Consider the following 18,527-nt stretch of genomic DNA (forward strand, 5'->3'; position numbering starts at 1 on the left):
TCACCTGTGATTTTCCCAGTTCCACTGAGTATGACAACAATGCCATGGAATTTTCTTTAATGTTGAAATTCCCCAGGAAATAACTCCTTTCCCAGGCTTTCACGACTTCCCTTTAGTGGTGATATCACTTTATTTAAAAGTAGGAGCTATTTTGCTTTAATATTTGTATCCCTAGCCATTAGAACACTGCCTGATACTGTCCAGTATGCCCTTGGTCAATGCCTTTTAATTTATTCCATTAAAAAACTGGAACTAAGTTCATGGACTCATTTATACTGTCTCTACTCAGACTGGGAGACTGTGAGGATTGGCTGCATGGGGGCAAGACTGTGGAAAGATCTTAGCTTCTCCTATTCTGTTGGATGATGTTTACATGTGGTACAAGAGCCTCAGTGGGGTACAGTGGTTGCAGCTGAGTTGACTTTATTGATGCCCTATTTACAATTTATTGAGTGGATCTGAAGAACAAAGCTGAAATTGGTCTTCTGAGAACCTCTCAAGTTCAGGCATAAATTCTCGCAATCACTGGATAAACTTGAACCTCTGCAAGAAGAGAAGTTTAGACTTATTTCAACCCAAGGTTGCCCTCCAGGTAGTTAGGATCATGGACCCAAAGTACTAAACTTGTTCAAATAGAGACCACTTCATATATCAGCTCCTACCCCTCTCCTCCAACAGTGGGAGCTCTCGGGGTGTATGCTGACAGGAAGAACCACATAGTGGATAGAGGGTCTGATTTTGAAGCCAGGAGGACCCAAATTCAAATTCTGCCCCCCGACACAAACTATGTGACTCTAGGCAAGTCATCTAACCTCTTGTCTCCAGACAACTCTCAGACTTTAAATTGTGATGTAGCTGCTGATCTGAATTGGTAGAAGTTTGTTCCTCATTGGACGGAGCTCCTTATACTGACAAAAATCAGAGATATGGTGGGAGAGAGGGGAAGTACTACATAGTGAAAACTCTATGGATTATAAGCCTTACTGAGGTTCAAAATAAGCAAATTATGGGGGTGGGGGGAGTCTATTTGGATGAATATTGACATATATAACATTATCCCCCCATCCCTCCCTCAAAACCAAACTAGTCCATTGGTAGTTATCCCCTTAGCCTATGGCTGTGCAAGACAATTAATGCTGCATTATACCTGCCTTTGGAGGGCTTAGGGATATCTTGCAAGGTCTCAAATTGTTTCAAATGGCAGGCCTGAAAGTCCACTTAGATCAGATATGCCAATCCTTAGCCATGCAAAGGATTTGAATACAAATTGTTGGCTTAAGAGTTGTTTCTGAATATTCTGATAAAAGTTTTTTTAAAATCTAAGGGGGCAGTTGGGTGGATACGCCAGGCCTGGAGACAGGAGGTCCTGGGTTCAGATCTGGTCTGACACTTCCTAGCTGTGTGACCCTGGGCAGGTCACTTAACCCCCATTGCCTACCCCTTTACCAGTATACAGTATGCTTCTCAGATGGAAGGTTAAGGGTTAAAAAAAAATCTAATCTTCCCAAGCACTGGGACACACTTGAGATTGGCCCAAAGTGTTCACTGGATATTTACCTCATATTTATCTAAGAGAGATGGGCTGTGCAAGAGCTCCAACTCTGACATTGTTGAGATTTGGGTACACGCTTCGGTGGTGTTTGGAGAATTTGCTATGAATCACTAAGCAAATCACCTCATCTGTCAAATGAGATGATATACTCCTTCCTTTGGAGGATTGAGGGTGGGTAAAGAAAAAATTTTGTAAGCTGCCTTACAAAGGCAGCCCAGTGTGCTCTAACTTTTAAAATTTCCAATTCTACTTTTGCCTTGGGATGATCACTTAGCAGCATTGTTAAAGACAAAGAGGGAGAAGAAAGTCACCTCGACAGGTAAGTGGTCTATGAGCAGGTAGTGACAGAAAAGAGAGGCTTCATTCTAACACAAACAGACAAGTCCAAAGTCATTTATAGAGAGGATACATCTGCTTAGACCATCCCAATTAATTCTCCCATGGTAGAAAGTTGTCAAAGGGCTCAATGCCTATTAGAAATAGAAAAGAAGACTAAGGCACACTAGATCTTCAAGCGGTCTGGATAAGCCCTTCTCAGGTATGTTACAGTGAGGATTACTTTGGGGTATGAGCTTGGACTAGATGGCTCCCTAAAGTCCTTTCCAAGTCTCAAATTCTGCAATTCTGAGTAGACAGAGCAGCTCAATGAGGGAAAAGGTATTTGGCCCTCAAACCCCTCCAAATCCTGATACTTGCATCCTTCCTCTTTCAGTGGAAGAAAAGACATTTAGCACCTCCATTATCCTTAAAGTACCTTCTCTTTTCGAGGAAAAATAGCACTGTTCTTAATGTACAATGGACTCAAATGATTGTGATGAAAATTTCCCTTAGGTTTCAGCTAAAAACAAAAGCATTCTTACAAATACACTTGAACAGATGGTTCCTGACACCATCTTTTCTTGGAAAGAAATGTACTGCTATCGAAATGAAGAAAACAGATTAGCTGTTTAAAAAACCAAATCTCTCCCCACCCCCAAAACCCAGTGGCATATTTCACCATTTTAGTCTGAGTTAGAGAGATATTTTATTCTTTGAAATACCAACATTTTCACAGAGGGCATTCAAATACTGCTTTAATCCATAGGCCTACCCGATTACCCCATTAACTATAACCAGGAGGGAACACCACCCCCTCTAGGTATTGAATGAGAGAGGGGCAGTACTGCATTCTGGTAGGGTCTATCGGGGTTTGACACAGTCTCTTGAAAAAGGATCTACCTCATTAAGATAAGACATACACATTACCCAGTGGTGAAGGTTCTTTTGATCTCTCACAATGCCCACCCCCCAAATCCTTTAGCTAAAAACAGCAAGACAGGCTAAAAGCAGCACAGTGTAGCAGGAAGGGCACTACACTCGTAGCCTGAAGACTCTAATCTGAGTCCTCACTTTGCCAATTGATGGACTAGTCACCCATATGATGTGACCTTGGACAAGACACTCACCTCCAGTTTCCTCCATTGTAAAATCAGATTACTCTAGTTACTTCCTAGTTTTGTTGTGAGGAAAGTGCTTTGGAAATGGCAAAGCACTATAGAACTGTTACTAATTCTTATTATGAATAAATATACATGAAATTGAAATGAATGCAAGCCCTCAGGGAGCAAACTTCACCCTCTTCTCTTGGGCCGGAAGCACATTAAAATAAGATCCCCAAGATCCAAAGTATAATCTATATACATTCATTTACAAATATTTAAAAATGCTTGGATCTTTGGAACATGCATTTTGGATATGGGTACAAAGCTTTCCAGCAATGGGAGCATGTTGCAATTGAGTTATAGAAGTGCTCCTGGTAGTGAGTGACCTGTGGGTAGTGTTTATGTGGATCTGCTCCACCGAATCTTCCAAAACTTTGTAAAACCACCCAGTAACAATTCTCTCACTCTCACAGTCCTGATGTTGCTGTTGTACAAATATTAACATTCTGTCTTGGGGGCAAAACTACTTTGATTGCTCAAGGTTAAGATCTCAGTGTCAAAACCAAGTTAGGATATGGCGGCTGACCATAAAATGCAAAAATCAAGATAAACAGTTAAAATCCAAGCTTTTCTTCACCACCCCCACCCCCACCTTGATTATAGCCTTTTGCAAAAGCATACTTTCAAACAAAAAACTTTAGGAAAAAAAATACCTTGGCCTTGGCATATCATTATATGGGAAGAATCTGACTTTTAGAACATCAAATATTGGGCAAATTACTAAGCTTACCATTTTACCAATCAAGAAGAAGCAAACTGCTCATACGTGGGTCACTAGGTAGAGAAAAGCTCTAGTGTGGACACCATTGGAGGCCTGAGAATGCTGCGTGATCACTGAAGCCCAAGTATTTTCTGTACCTCAATTGGGTTTGTTTCGAGTGGAGACTATCACACCACTATTCTTGGAGATTGTGAACTGGTGACTAGTTAGTATGCTTCCTAAAGCATTCGGCCCAGCTACCTGGACCAGGCATCTTCTTTTGGCCAAGGAGTTTGCTCACGGAAAAAAGGAAGGTGGTTAGGGTCCTAGCTCATAGCCTCAGCCGAGACGGCTGTGTGTGTATATCGAGGATAGCAACACCAGTAAAGGTTTTCATGTCACTATTTCTAGAAACGCAACATTGCTCAACAAACACAACTGCCCTGAAATCCTAATTTGGCTTGAATCATCCCAACACCCTCCCTCCCCCCAACATACATACATACACACCAAATACTTGTATTCCTTTCACTCTCTCCAAAATAAGGTCACAGAATCTTAGAGTTGGAAAAGGACCTGGAGTGGTCATCTAGTCCAACTCCTACCTGAAGCATGACACTAAGCTTTCACACCAACCCAACAGAAGAGATCTGTGGCAGCTGTTCACATTTGGTATTTTTGGTGCTCAATGAACTGACAGATCTTTTATCTGAGTGCCTACTCCAGGCAAGGCACTGTGTTGGTGGTGTGGAAACAGATTTCAAATGGATTCAGAAGGATGTGTTGGCTGACTCCAGTGAACTGCAAAGCTGGTGAAGAAATGAGGGACTTCTGGGTCCTGGGCAGATTACATGAAGGTACATATATCCCTCTGCCCATGCACCTTAATCCTTGACTGCTGCTTCCCTGGTATCTACGGCTGGGTCCCAACACGACGGCCATCTGGCTCTGGGGCAGTTACTGAATTGTTTGATTTATAACCTAGAAGATCCCACATTTCCAGAAGAAATGATTTAATGCTGTAATCTGCTGCATCATGGCCTGCCACAGTCACGTAAGAGCGCTTGACTCTACTTCTCAATCCAGTCTTAAAGGAAAGTCTTTCTATACACATATTGAAGCAATAGAATACACTACTCCTGGCCACAAAGGGCCTTACATATATAATAGGCGCTTAATGAATCTTCGTTGAACTGAACTGAAAATTGAATTCTTCCATCATTCATACTTTTTTCCTTAAATGTACAGTAGAATTTAACAGTCTTCATAGGTACAAATGTACCAGGTATCACCAGTCCATTAAGTATTGTACTTAATTCCTTTACAGTTTGACTCTTCATCATTCCAGCTGCTTGTTACTCTCTGCTTTCTGGTCCAGTCTACTCTTGTTACTCTTCACCATATAGATGAAATAAGCAAGGGTCTCTTTCTCGTTCACTGGGATGTTCCGGAAGTGACGGCTGACAGTCTATGTGGAGAAAATAAAGGTTCACAATTCACAAACTGGAGCAATAATTCCTTGTCTGTAGAGACAATTCATGATGGGGGATTTCCCCATTTACAAGTAGGCTATGTTCCAAAAGTTTCTTTTGTGTTGGCCATTTGGAATTACTATTCCACAGAATGAGAACTAGATTCCCTGGATGGCACACACAAATCTATTTGATGTTATAAGGGAGACATGATATAACAGGTCTGCAACCAGAAGTCCTTAGCTTGGGTCTTGGCTCTGCCATTTGCTGGCTGTGGGACCTTAGGCAAGCCACCTCCTCTCTTTGGGAGTATTTCCTCATCCTACTTACACTATTCAACTCACTTGGTTATTGTAAGGACCCAATGAGACCACCTGTGCAAAGTTCTTTGTAACTTTTTAAGTGTTATATGAATGGGAACTATAATTTTTAAATGGCTGTGAGGGATGCTAAAAAATGATTTCAATGACACTTGATTGCCCTTAAAAAGTATTTTTGCAGGAAAATGTATTTCTAACTTTAATACAGGGTGCCAGGAATTAATTTCTCCTTTCTACTGGCTCAGTGAATCACAGGACAGTGAGAGTCTCACTGAGGATGGTTTCCCTAGGGATATACACTTCAGAGTATCATTAATTTGTTAACTCTCCATATTCAACTGAGTTTAATATAACATATATTTTGAGAAGCTACCATGCATTCGAAATAGGAAGGATACCTAAATATGAGGAGGTATCTCTCCATAACAAGTAGGTAACTTTTTTTACTCAGGGCTCTGATAAGGAAACAAATGGAAGCTGCCTTCTAGAAAATGGTGGCTTTAGGGGTAAGGGTAGTCCATAAAGACCTGGTCTGAATTTCAGTTTTGCCACTTAATGGTGTGGCCTTATTAAGTCACTCTACCATCTCCATTTTAAAATGGGGCTAAAACTACTACTTCAAAGGGCAGTTGTGAAAAAAGTGCTTTGTGAATCATAAAACATCAAAAACATGACTTGTTGTTATTATTAGCAGGTGTAAGTCAAATGTACAATGAAATTTTTGTCAATCCACTCAAGAACAAGCCTCCCTCCTTTAAGATCTTTGTAAACATGCTTATTTCTTAGATCTGTCGAAATAGTTAATTGAGTAAATGAAGCTTCCAAATCCATAAATTAGTCTAAGAAGAACATGAAACATGTAAAACAAGGAAAGAAAAAAGAAACAAACACTCTTTTCAATGACTTCTTATTTCTTCAAGTCCAAATTTGTTAGTCTGGTATTCAAAAGCCTTCACAATTAGATGCCATACTATCCTTTCAGCCTTATCTCAAACTACTGTGATTCCCTCTAATCAATATTGTTACATGCATTCATCCTCTCATAACTCTTTGGTTGCCTTTCCCTTAGTATTATTTAGTATTAAGGTTATTTATGTAACAACATAATCACAAAGGCCATGAGGGGAGAGAGTGCTCCACATAAACTTTGTATCTCTCTTAGTGCCTACCAGGCACATAAGTGATTTACAACTTTTCACTGAATTCTTGATGACTGTATTTTAAAGTTCAGTGAGTACAGGTTTCCTTTTATCCCTTTCCCTCCTACTCCTTCGACCAAGAGCCTAAAACATGTTTCAAAAGATGAAATACAATGTATTAGAACTCTTCTGGATTTTACTTGGATATCCAGTTAGGACAAGTCAAGGAAAAATTGGATAAACCAATGAAGAAGCTTCCATAGAAAAGATAAAAGGGAAATGAGGCTGCTAGCCTTTACGGTACAGCAGAAAATCCAGAGTTGACCATTGGATCTTAGACATACAGACCACTATATTTCAAATAAAAAAGGAGTGGGGGAGCAGATAGGAGGGAACCCACAAAAATGTCATCAGAGTAAGGAGATGATTTTAAAGTAATATGTGAGGTTATTGGCATATTTATGACTGCATGTGTAAAGGAGAATGTATAAAACTGTGAATATCTAACCATCACATTACAATGAGAAAGTAGGAGACTTGGGGTCTTAGTTTGGCTTTGATACTAGTTGTGTGGGCTTAGACAAATAATTTAATTTTTTCTTTATCTTTTAATCTCTTCAACTCTGGAGAAACATTTTCTTTTAAAGAAAGAAGCAAAGAGCCACAGTCCTAGAAAGGTGTTTGGGAGAGCTTAGGGGGAGCTAATTCAGCACATTTGATACAGACAGGAAAAGGGCCCTTTTTATAGATGACTATACAGAGGATAAATTTAAAAAAAAAAAGCATCAGAGAATGCAGCAGGGACTAGTGAAAGAAGTCAGGAGAGAGAGTATGAAGGTCATTACTTTCAAAAGCCACTGCCCTACATACTTCTGCTAGCTGTGCCTTGTTGAATCCTGGTCTGGTCTGTAACTTGTAATGCCTTTTGTAGCGCCTCAATGTATTCACCTGCAGCTGGTACAAATCAACCTGGAGGGAACAGTAAAGAAATCATTATCAGCAAGTATTTTATGATCTGCTCAGCACTGGCAAGTTATGAATGAATGAATGAATGAATGAATGAAGCATTAAGCTCTTACTATGAGCACAACACTGTGCTAAATGCTAGAAATACAAACAGAAAAGGCACACTACTGTGGTACTGCTATGAAGGAGGTCTATAAATGGTAGCTAAATGAATTTATAAGTCATTTGGGAAGGTAGAACTAAGATAGAAAGGATTGGCAATTAACAAAACTTAGGGCTAAAACTATGTGATACTGATCATGCCAGAGAAAGGGAATGAACAGTTAGGCCTGGAATGTTCAAATGGCCTTCATGGAATTATGATATGGGCTGGCCTTCTAGGATGAGTAGAATTTAGAGAAGTGAAGAATTGGAGGGAAGTGATGACATAGTATAGTATAAGGTAAAGTAAGCAGAGAGAAAACCTGCCTCATGGGAGTAGATGATGCCTTTTTCATGGCAATGGAAGATTAAGCTGGGTGTGAAGGTGGAGTTTGATAAGACAGTCTTGATTATTGCCTACTATGTGCAAGAGGAGAGGCAGCTAAGTGGCTCAACTAGTAGAGGGCTGGGCCTGGAGTCAGGAAAATATGAATTCTAATCCAGCCTCAGACACTCACTAGCTGTGTGACCCTGGGCAAGTCACAACTTTTGCTTGCCTTAATCCACTGGAAAAAATGACAAACTATTCTAGTATCTTTGTCCAAAAATCCTCATGGAAGCATTGTTATGATATTGTTCATGAGGTCATGAAAGTTGGACACAACTGAACAAGAGCATGTAAGGCATTGATCAATAAGCCAGGCACTGCTTTATGAGGTATAAATAGAAAAGAGAGAAATAAGTCCTGTCTTCAAGGTGCTAATTTACATTCAGGGACATAAAGATAGAAGATGATTCTTCCTACCCTCAATGAACTTAAGAGTCTCCTGGGGAAGATCTGATACTGCATATAGCATATATGCTGTCTCTCCCTACAGAAGAAAGATACTTGATGGCAGGGACTGTTTCATTTTTGTCTTTCTATGCCCGTAGCCTAGCATGATGCCTGACATTTAGTAGGCATTGAATAACTGCCTATTAGTTGGCCAGTAATAATAAAGGAAAGCACTTTAAGGTTGGCAAAGAACTTTACATGCAATCTCATTCAATTCTCACAAAAAATAAGTACTATTTTTCCTCACTTTAAAGATGAAACTGAGGCTGAGACTTGCTTAATTACATAGCTATGAAGTGTATCAATCAGGATTCAAACTCAGACCTTTCTGCTCCAAGTCCTATACTGTATTTACTGTAACATCAAGCTACCTTTTATTAATATTAAAGGTGGAATATCAAGGGCAAAGAAGAAATCCAAACAAAGTATCCTAGGAACATCTGAAGCAGGAAAAGAGTACTTTCAGAAAGGGATCAATGAAGGGTCAGGAAAGAGGAGACAGCATTTTTGCTGAACTCCAGTGAATGACAAGGAGCCTGAAAGCTAAAGAGGAAGAGGTGCATGCTAGGTCTGAGCAACTGCCTTTGCAAATGCATGTAGGCAGAAGATGGCATGTTGCATGGGGTCTGAAGCAATAAGGAGACAATGTAGGCTTTCACCAGGGGAAGATGCAGAAAGAAGCAGATATTTTAGGAAGCTAAATATGGTGGCACATGCTGGCTGGATTGGAGGGTGAGAGACTAGAGTTGGATCAGTTAGGAATCTGTTGTTGTAACCCAAAGGTGAGGTAATGAGAATATATGTTGGGGTGGTGACCTAAGAAATAGAGAAAAAAGGGTGAAACCAAAAGACAATGTCAAAGGAAGAAATGGCAGAACTTGATGAGAGATTTAAAGAGAGGGACAATGAAGGAGAAATTAGTATTAAAGTTGTGAGCCTCAAAATACTGTTTGTATTGGGCTGAGTTATTCTAATTCTAAGAATGAAGGCCTGTCACCAAACACATTATAACAAATCTGGTGGGTCCCAGAACATGCTTCACATCCCATCTGACATCAATTGACCAAAAAACCTGGCCCTCCTGGGGCATCTTGCCAATTGTCCTGCATCCTCATCCCTCCCTGGCATTCCCACCTCTTGCTCTTGGGAACAAATCCCAAATCCATATCAAATCCAGAGTATCACTGCTCCTGAAAAGGCCACAGCAATCAACTGCCCTCTGGCTCCACTCACAAACCCAGACCAAAAACTCTTCCCAGGCTACCATATATGTGCTGTATCCTCTATTAGAATGGAAGCTCCTTGAGGGCAGGGCTAGTTTCATTTCTGTATCCTCAAAGACTTTGGAAGATCTTCAAAAGCTTAAGGCAAAGGTATACTGATGATAAAATGGTGAAAGGAAAGATGGATTTGTTATATTCCCTTCAAATAAAGCAATATAGAAATAGTGATGTCTCAGAAAAATTGAGCTGATGTATCTACCTCAAGATAGGGGAGAATACTTAGAAATACAAAATGAGTCTCAGTTTGATGGGCCCAAAACTTTTATCTCTCTAGATCACTTTATCAAAACTTTTAGTGTGAAGAGCATTTTGAAAATGGACATACCAGTTCTTCTTGAAGAAAAAAAAGGACAAAAGAAACAGAATAAACTGGATCTGGAAAGGACAGGAAAGAGGAAACTAAAGGTCATAGTTTTGAAGATTTGTTCAGCTCCAGTACTACCTTGCTGTATGACCTTGCCCAAGTCACTGAAATTCTCTTTATACCTCATTTCCACATCTGTAAAATAAAGAGGTCTGGACTAGGTGATCTTCGAGTTCCCTTCCAGAGCTGACATTCTGTGAAATCTGCAGATACCAGACTGCCTCCTCTTTCCGTTCCTGCAGAGTCATTTCCAATGGTGTGCCTTATGAAATATTCATGCACCAGATATACAATGTGCATTAAATGCTTCTACTTCTGTGAGTCTTAAGTGAAAACAATTTAGAAAGAAAGAAAATCCAATACTCTTTCCTGAGCACTTGTTTAGAGTCCTCTTCTTGATAGAGAAGCATCTTTTGGCAGGGCTGTCTCTTAGCTGGAAAAGTTCTTGGGAGTTCAGAGCTACTGACAATGAGATAGCTCCTTTGGGTCAGGGCTGTATCTGGGGACATTTTCAGGGCCCAAAATGCTATAGGCAAAAATTAATAGCTTTATGAAATTCCATGCAGCTCTATGGTTGATGTATTTTCCTAAAACCTTTATAAAAAAAGACAGGCTGGTAGCCCCCAGAGAAGAATTGAGAAAAAGCATATCCTTCTTTTCTTTACAGAGGCAAGGAACTGTGGGTGAGGAATATTGCATATGTTATCAGACATACCTAAAGTGTTGGTTGTTTTTGCTGAACTGCTTTTTTCTTTTTTCTCTTAAAATCTTTGTTTTAAAGGATGGCTAAATGAGTAGGGGTTAGAATGAAGGTGAAGAAAAAACAAAGGCAGTAATAAAAATTAGATCCAAAAACAGTCTAAGGGAGTAGCTAGGTGGCTCTGTGGATTGAGAGTAAGGTCTAGAGACAGAGGTCCTGGATTCAAATTTGATCTTAAGACAATTCCTAGCTATGTGACCCTGGGCAAGTCACTTAACCCCCGATTGCCTAGCTCTGACCACTCTTCTGCTTTGAAACTAATACTCAGTATTAATTCTAAGATGGAAGGTATGGGTTTAAAAAAAATAGCCTAGTATAGAAAAAAAAGGCCAGAAGAGTTCTTGGTAAAGATCTGCCAATACCTCATACCATATATCCTCTTGAGAAGTAGTTACTTCTCTCTGTGCCTCAGTTTCTTAATCAATAGAATAAGGGGTATCAACTAGATGACCTCAAAGGTCCTTTCTTTATGGTCCCTTCCAGAACAAATGTCCCATATATCTCTTAAGATAGGTACTGAACATAATTTTTCCTTTACATTTTCTGATCTCTACCTCAGGGATGTCTGTTTCGTGCTCAGGAGAATCTCCGCCATCATCACTGGTCTTTCTCTTCCTTTTATTTCGTACACTCTGGATGAAATTTTTGTGAAAATCACAGATATACAGATGTCTTACCTAGAAGGAAATAAACATAGCTAAAGTGAGTTGCCAGTTCACATTGCAACATAAACCGGCTCAGTACCCAGAATATTAATTGGTTGTATGCCCATTGCCTATTATGGGAAAAGCACCAGGGGAACCACAAAGAACTATGATATGTACTGCCTCTGCCCTAAGGAGAGATAAGACACACAAACATAAAGAGTTTGTTAATGTTACAAGGTAGTAATAATAACTCATATTTATATAGTGCTTTACCGTTTTCACAAAGCACTTTCAAAATGTTTACAAAGATAATCAGTGATAAATGCCAAATAATGAGTGCTTTGAGTTCAGGGAAGGGAGAGATGTGGGCTGGTATAGTCATGGGAGGCTTTGTAAGAATGCTATTATGATTATTAATATTGCTATTAAGAATTTCCTGCAGGAGGTGGGTCTTGAATAGACATAAAGGATGAATAGGATTTGATTAGTCAGAGAAGAGGGAAGATACCATTCTAGATGTGGTGAACAGCAACAGGGTGGAAAGAACATGGTATGTTCAAAGAACAGTGAAGAGACTGATCTAGTTGGAAAAGAGGATCAAACAGGGAAGGAGTAGGAGATAAATTGAGAAACAAGATTAAAGCCAAACTATGAAGAGCCTTGAATGCCAGGCTGAGGAGTTTGGATCTTTCTCTGTAGGCAATGAAAAGCCACTAAAAGTGTAATGTTTTAGTTAAGTTTTATTGATACTTTTTGCTTTTGTATAGTACAACAGTCCTTTCTGAAAATACTCCACCCTTGCCCCTTAGTCAAACCCTGCCTTATATAAAAGTGCAACAGTTAAGCAGAAAATAATTGATACAGTGACTGAGACTGTAGCATCCCACTGATTTTTTGCAGAGATGGGTTTCATTTTCTGCTCTTCAGGGTCATTACTGTGCTTTTAATTACTCAGAGTTGCCCCTGAAGGTTTTCTGAGTAAGAGGAGAATGTGGCAAAAAAAAAAAAGGTTTTAGAAGGATTACAAAGTATTATGAATTTGGGAGAGGGGAAGATTACAAAGTAGGTGGGATTTGAAGTGGACACTGAAGAATGAACAAAAAGTGAGAGGAGTAAGGGTGTCCTAAATGGCAGACAGCATTATGGTATTTTATAAAAGCAATACCTGTTAAGAGAGGGCTGATACGCTTTCTTAAAATTTCATTCCATATATGAATTTGAATACTGTTAACATCAGGGTAATCTCTGTCAAATTACCTATTTGGGGCCTCAGTTGCTGTATGCATAAAGCAAAGGAATTTAGGCTAATCCCTAAGGTTTCTGACTCCATATAATTCTCAACCTATGCATTCAACTTCAAGTACAGATTAAATTAGAAAGAAATACAACACCCCTCCCCCTGGAAATTGGTAATATTGACCCCAAACTAAGTGGCTGATTCAAATACTTTGTGATTTTTTTTCTAGATACAAACTGGTGTTGAAAAAAAAAATTACAGTTTATACAGATTGAGAGTCTTTATACAAATATTTCATTTAATTCACACAGCCATCCTGTGAAGTAGGTAGAACAGAGACTCTTAATCTTATTTTTAAAAGAAGGTAACAGTTCATCAAGGGTAAATGATTCGAACATTGTCACAAAGGTAACAAGTGCTAGAGCTGAGGCTCTAAATGTTCTAGTTCTGAGACTGGATGTTTTACCTCTAGATCACCCCCCTTTCTAGTATGTTGCTCCCCTCAGGCGCCAAGAGCCATGACTACACAGTATGGATGAAGCAGTAGCCATGGTGAGAAGGATCTGCTTTTGCTAAAGAACAAATCCCAGGGTTAGCAGAGGGGAACCACAAAGAAATGAGCGGCTTTCTAAATGACTTAGAATTATTGACACTGAAGCAGATGGTGCACAAATGTTCTCTTCGTCTTTTAATTGAACACTTTTGTTTTGGAGGTTATTTTTCTAGATTGCTAGTTAAAGATGAAAGTAGATGGATATGAAATCAGCCCACAATAAATTTGGCACTTTTCAACAAGAAAATAATAAACACTGGCAATTTATTCTGATGAATCAGATTTTTTTTTTTTTTTTGTATCAAGTTGGATCTTTTAGTCGTAAATAGTTTTAAGATGAAGCAGGGGTGGAGAGTTAGTTTGGCTCCTACAATACTTCCTGTCTATTAAAAGTTACTGGGCAGGACTGCAATTGGCTAGTGCTAGTGTTGTTAAAAATGGAGCATATTAATTCAGAAAAGTATAGGAAGACTTCTATGAACTGATTCAGAGGAAGCAAGCAGAAAAGAAATAATGTTAATTAGAAAGAACAATAAAAGACCTGAATGCTTTTTAATTATAATGATCAAATTTGCAGGAAAAGATGAAAAAATATGCCTCTCTTTCTTCTATGGGTGTGTAATATTGCATATTTTGTCAGACAAGGTTCTATCTTTTACTAAGAAAAATTTTTTACTAGACATGTCAATTGATTTTGCTATTTTAAAAAGTAGTTAAGTGGGTAGAGAAAGGGAAGGGTTTATGTGTGTGTGTGTGTGTGCACATATACATGCAAAATTGATATAAAAGATGTCCCAAAAGAAACAGTAAAAATTTAAAATAAAAACAAAACAAAATTCCATATGTATTCCAGGTCTGTTCATTGCTAAATATGTGGTCCTTGGCAGATCACTTAATCTTTGCGGGCCTCGGTTTTCTCCCCTGAAAAATGAGTTAAATTAGATGACTTCTAAGGTCTAGCTCTTAAAACTATAATCCTAAAGTCTCAGTCAAAAAAGGGAAATTTAAGAAGCATTTACTTATTAAGCACTTAGTTTTGAGCTAGGTACTATGCTAAGCACTGAGGTTACCAAGAAAGCACAGTCCCTGATTTCAAGGACCTTACAATCTAACGGAGGTAGACAACAGTTACCTAGTCCACCTTTCAACTATTTTGAGATATTTTAAGACACAGGAAGTCACACTAATAATATCTTTACAGCCAAGGATTATTGTTATAAGTGAATGGCATCTTATATTTTAAAATGCAATACATGGTTCCTTTCTTCAGAGATCCATTTTTCTCCTTCTTCAATCACCTCAGTAAGTAAAGGAAGATGTTATCCCTCTAGTTGATTGATGCCCAAAATAAAAGCTCAGAAGGATAAGAGTTCAATTCACATTTCTATAGCACTGGATGCTTTACAAAACACTTCAAAATTAATCTGGGAGGGAAGTGGCACTAGTGTTATTATTCCCATTTTTCAGATGAGAAAAGGCAGGAAGGCCCCAGAGGTGAAGTGACTTGCCTGAGATCACACAGCTAGAATTCGAAATCAAGTGTTTTCCCACCCATCTCTCTTTCTACTGCCCCATATGGCCTCTTATCCAAGTGTTGCATCCAGGTATGAAAATCAGGCCTGAGTCACATATCGTGCAGTTTGATTATGCAATGTCAGGATGTTGAAAACTCTCAGAGACTTTAGTACAATTACTACCTAATAGTACAGAGGAGGCAGCTGAAGCCCAGAAAGAAGGGCCTTGCTCAAGATCACATGGCTAGAGAATACCAGAGACTGGATTAAAACTGTCTACTTCCACCTCAGTATGCTATTTCTATTATGCTACCTAGTCCAAATAAGCCTAAATGCTAGAATGAGTCCTCTTCATTCAACAATATTTCTTTTTACCTGCATTACTCTAGTCTAGCCTCTGTTAAATATCACCACCTGTTTTTCTTCATTCAAAAGTGCAGAGATATGCCAAAAGGAGGTAATTTTTTAAATGTGTTTTACCTTTAAAAAAATCAAAGAGCATTGCCAACATATCAATAATAAATAATGTAAAAATGCCTAAAGTTTGCTTCCATCCTCTGCTTTCGGAGGCTCTTTAGAAGCAGTTCCTGCTTTTGTATTTACTGACCTTGGGCAAGTCACTTGCCCTCCACAGGCCAGAGTTTCATTATCTGTGAAAAAGAAAGGTGCTGAACTAGATGGTTTCTAGGGTCTCTTCCAGCCCTAACAATGTGTTTTATATTCTAAGGTTCTTCCTGCTCTGACATTCTATGATTCTATAAATACTGAGTCAGCATATGCTTTAACTATTAACAAGTACAAACAGATTTTCTGTAATTCAGTTGATTGGGATTTGGAAAGAGTATCCCCTTCCTCCATTTTCCCCTGTTTGCAAGTCTGATTTTTAGCAAGACAGCTGTTACTTTTAACTGAAGTCCTGCTCATTGTTGAGAAAATGGAATCCCTTTCTGAAATGACACCACCTTGAAAAGAAAATTGCCAGTGAATCTGTTTCTAAAAAGTACCATTTGAGAAGTGAGAAGGTATTACTTTTAGCAATGCTATTCCAATTCATCACCTTCTTCCTCTCACCCTTCCCAATACAAGTAAAATCACCCAAACTTAATCTAACTTAAATGAATAGGACTATAGTCTCAATCTAGCTGTAAAAGAATCCAGATGTCAATGAACCTCTAAGCTATAGTAAATAGAAGTTGTGACTTCGAAAGGGCAGTATCATTGCAATTGCTAAACAGCTTTAGAGAGGACTTAAAAAGGCCTAAACCTACCTGATAATGCAGAATTTTTCATTTTTGGCTAGATTAAAGGCAATTTGATGTAGTGAAATGAGCACTAGACTTGGTGTCAGAGGATCTGGGTTCAATTCTTGGCTCTGCATTTACTAGCTGTGTTCTCATTCATCTCACTTAGACTTTGTGAATTTTAAATAGACATTGTCTAGTATCTGACTTCTTAATAGTAAAACTGCCACTAAACTTGACAACAGATGACACTTTAAAAAGCACTCATTATCAACCAATTAAGAATATCTCTAGAATTGTAAACTAGAACCTCCTGCAGACAAGTTTCCTACAATCAGGTAGGAGGCCCTAAGCATCCTAATCAAATTTAAATTCCCATTCATTCAATTAACAAATATTTATAACACTGCAAGATGTAGCAGTCATGCAAAGAGCACTTGAATCAGGAGCCCTGGGTTTCTGTGCTGGTGCTGCCTCTTCTCAGCCATGTGGCCTAGGACTCATCACTCCTCCTTATAGGGCTTTAATTTTCTCAAGTATAAAATAGGGTTAAAAATCAGCATACCCCATAACTCTGCTGAGAAAAAAGTGCTTTGTAAACTATAAAATGCTCCAGATAGACTAGCTAGTATGTTTGTTGTGTTTTTTTTTTTGGGGGGGGGGAGGAAGAGGTAAAGGGGAGTACTAAGTGCAGGGGAAGATTTTTTGTTTTGGTGGTTCAGATTTGAACAGTGGAGGGAGGATACATTCCCCTGGAGAGAGAACTCCCTCAAATAGACTAAAACAGCCTGGCAATTGTTCTGCAGATTTCAGTTTTAGAGAATTGTGTGGGGAGAGAAAGTCACTTGCCCAGAGTCAAAGGTGATATTTGAACCTTGGTCTACCAGATGAGGGGAGGGTAATCCTTATCCTCAAGGAACTTAAGAATCAAGATAGAGGGAGTGGGTTTGTGAACTTGGATAGGGGGAAAAAAAAGTGGAACTCTTTATTTTCATTAACTTCTAACTGCAATTTAGCATTTCCTTAAAAACATTTTTCTGAGAAGAGATCCATAAGAACACCAAGGGGTCCAAGACACAAGAAAGGTTAAAGAGCTGAATCTACAGCATAAAATAGGAGAAAGGTGCAAGCAAGGTACAAAATTAAGGCCTGTGGGTGGAAAAACATTGGTCCAGGAAGGCTCTTTTTCTTTCCTTTCCTATTCAATGTAAAAATGACTTTTCCTGAGAAAAACAAACAAAACGGATTCCTGCCATGTTTCCAGCCTCATCTTTTTACAAACCCCGTTTTCATAAACAGCAAAGCACCTTCCTCTCTAAGCAGCCTTACCAGCTGGGGTGATCCATGAGCAACTTGATTTTTCTTCAAAAAAAATACGGGGTGTGTATGTAGTGGGAGGAAGGGGGTTCGACATGGGGGAAAAGTTCGGAGCTGAAGAAAAAGGTCCCCACCACCTTTCTCCTAATATGCAGCAGTAGAAGGGGGCTTAGAAACAATCAAGGTCCAAAGGTCCAACGATACCCCCTCCCCAGTTTACAAATGAGTTAAAACACAGGGTGCCGGAGAAGAGGGATGACTTGCCCAAGGTCATACCCCTCAAATGAGCTTCAGGAGGGCTTGCTGACCTGGGCAGGCTGACCATAAGGGCTAGGGGGGTAATGGCAATTCTTTGGTGGTCCGTCCGAAGCCCCTACCCAAATGCTGTGTTCACCACGCATAAAACAAAAGAAACCAACCAACGGCTCGGATGATCTCAAGTGTTGCCCAAGTCCGGGCTCTGTCCTCTAGCTCGGGGTCTCGACTCTGGACCCCCTCCCCCCATTCGCATTTGAGGAGCTGGGTCGGGGCGGGAATGGGGCTGGGAGGGGGAGGCAGAGCTCGGAAGGAGCCCCGGGTTCTTGCCCAGGTTCTGGCCCCGGCTCTCCTGTGCGGGCACGGGGCGCGTACGGGCTGTGTGACCTTGGGCCAGTCGCTTGCCCTCTCTGGGCCTCCGCTTCCTCCTGACAGGGGGCTGGGGGACTCACGCTCTTGTCGATGTCCAGTCGGAGTTTCTTCTGCGAGATGCTCTTCTGGATCCTCTTGCTGAAGGAGGCGTTGCCGGCAGGCCGGACGCAGCGCTCCCCGTCTTCGATCAGGCAGCAGCTCTGGCCGTAGCCGGGGGCGGGCGCGGGCGCAGCGGCGGGCGCGGGGGCCGGGGCCGGGGCGGGGGGCCCTTCCCGGCTGTCCTCCTCCGTGCTGAAGCCGTTCATGGCCCCGGCCCCGGCCCCGGGGACGCTCACAGGGAGCCCGAGCCCCTGCCCCCGGGGCCCCGGCCCGGTCGCG

The 18,527-nt window shown here is 40.2% G+C and overlaps 1 protein-coding gene across 3 annotated transcripts; it reads right to left on the minus strand.

The window, feature by feature from the left end:
* Positions 1–2,557: 2,557 nt before the first annotated feature.
* On the minus strand, positions 2,558–18,454 carry SAP30L (SAP30 like). Of its 3 annotated transcripts, XM_044661766.1 has the most exons (4): positions 18,230–18,454; positions 11,568–11,690; positions 7,535–7,633; positions 2,558–5,201 (listed from the first exon to the last, which is right to left on the minus strand). In XM_044661766.1, exons 1-4 carry the CDS (start codon positions 18,452–18,454, stop codon positions 5,073–5,075), a joined length of 576 nt encoding a protein of 191 aa, XP_044517701.1. In that variant the 3' UTR covers positions 2,558–5,072. The 3 variants fall into 3 exon arrangements, with proteins under 3 accessions (XP_044517701.1, XP_044517703.1, XP_044517702.1); XM_044661768.1 differs by lacking the exon at positions 11,568–11,690 and having other exon boundaries at positions 7,535–7,618; XM_044661767.1 differs by lacking the exon at positions 11,568–11,690.
* Between the last annotated feature and the right edge of the window lie 73 nt (positions 18,455–18,527).

Source organism: Gracilinanus agilis, chromosome 2, assembly GCF_016433145.1.
Source record: "Gracilinanus agilis isolate LMUSP501 chromosome 2, AgileGrace, whole genome shotgun sequence".
Classification (NCBI taxonomy): Eukaryota; Metazoa; Chordata; class Mammalia; order Didelphimorphia; family Didelphidae; genus Gracilinanus; species Gracilinanus agilis.

Bases quoted from the DNA above. Each gene is read 5' to 3' on its own strand.
- SAP30L (XM_044661766.1), bottom strand. From the start codon at position 18,454: ATGAACGGCTTCAGCACGGAGGAGGACAGCCGGGAAGGGCCCCCCGCC. The intron at 11,691-18,229 runs GTGAGTCCCCCA...ATTTCCTTCTAG, and splicing joins GACTGGACATCGACAAGAGC to GTAAGACATCTGTATATCTG. The intron at 5,202-7,534 runs GTATGTAGGGCA...TTCTCCACATAG, and splicing joins ACAAGGCACAGCTAGCAGAA to ACTGTCAGCCGTCACTTCCG.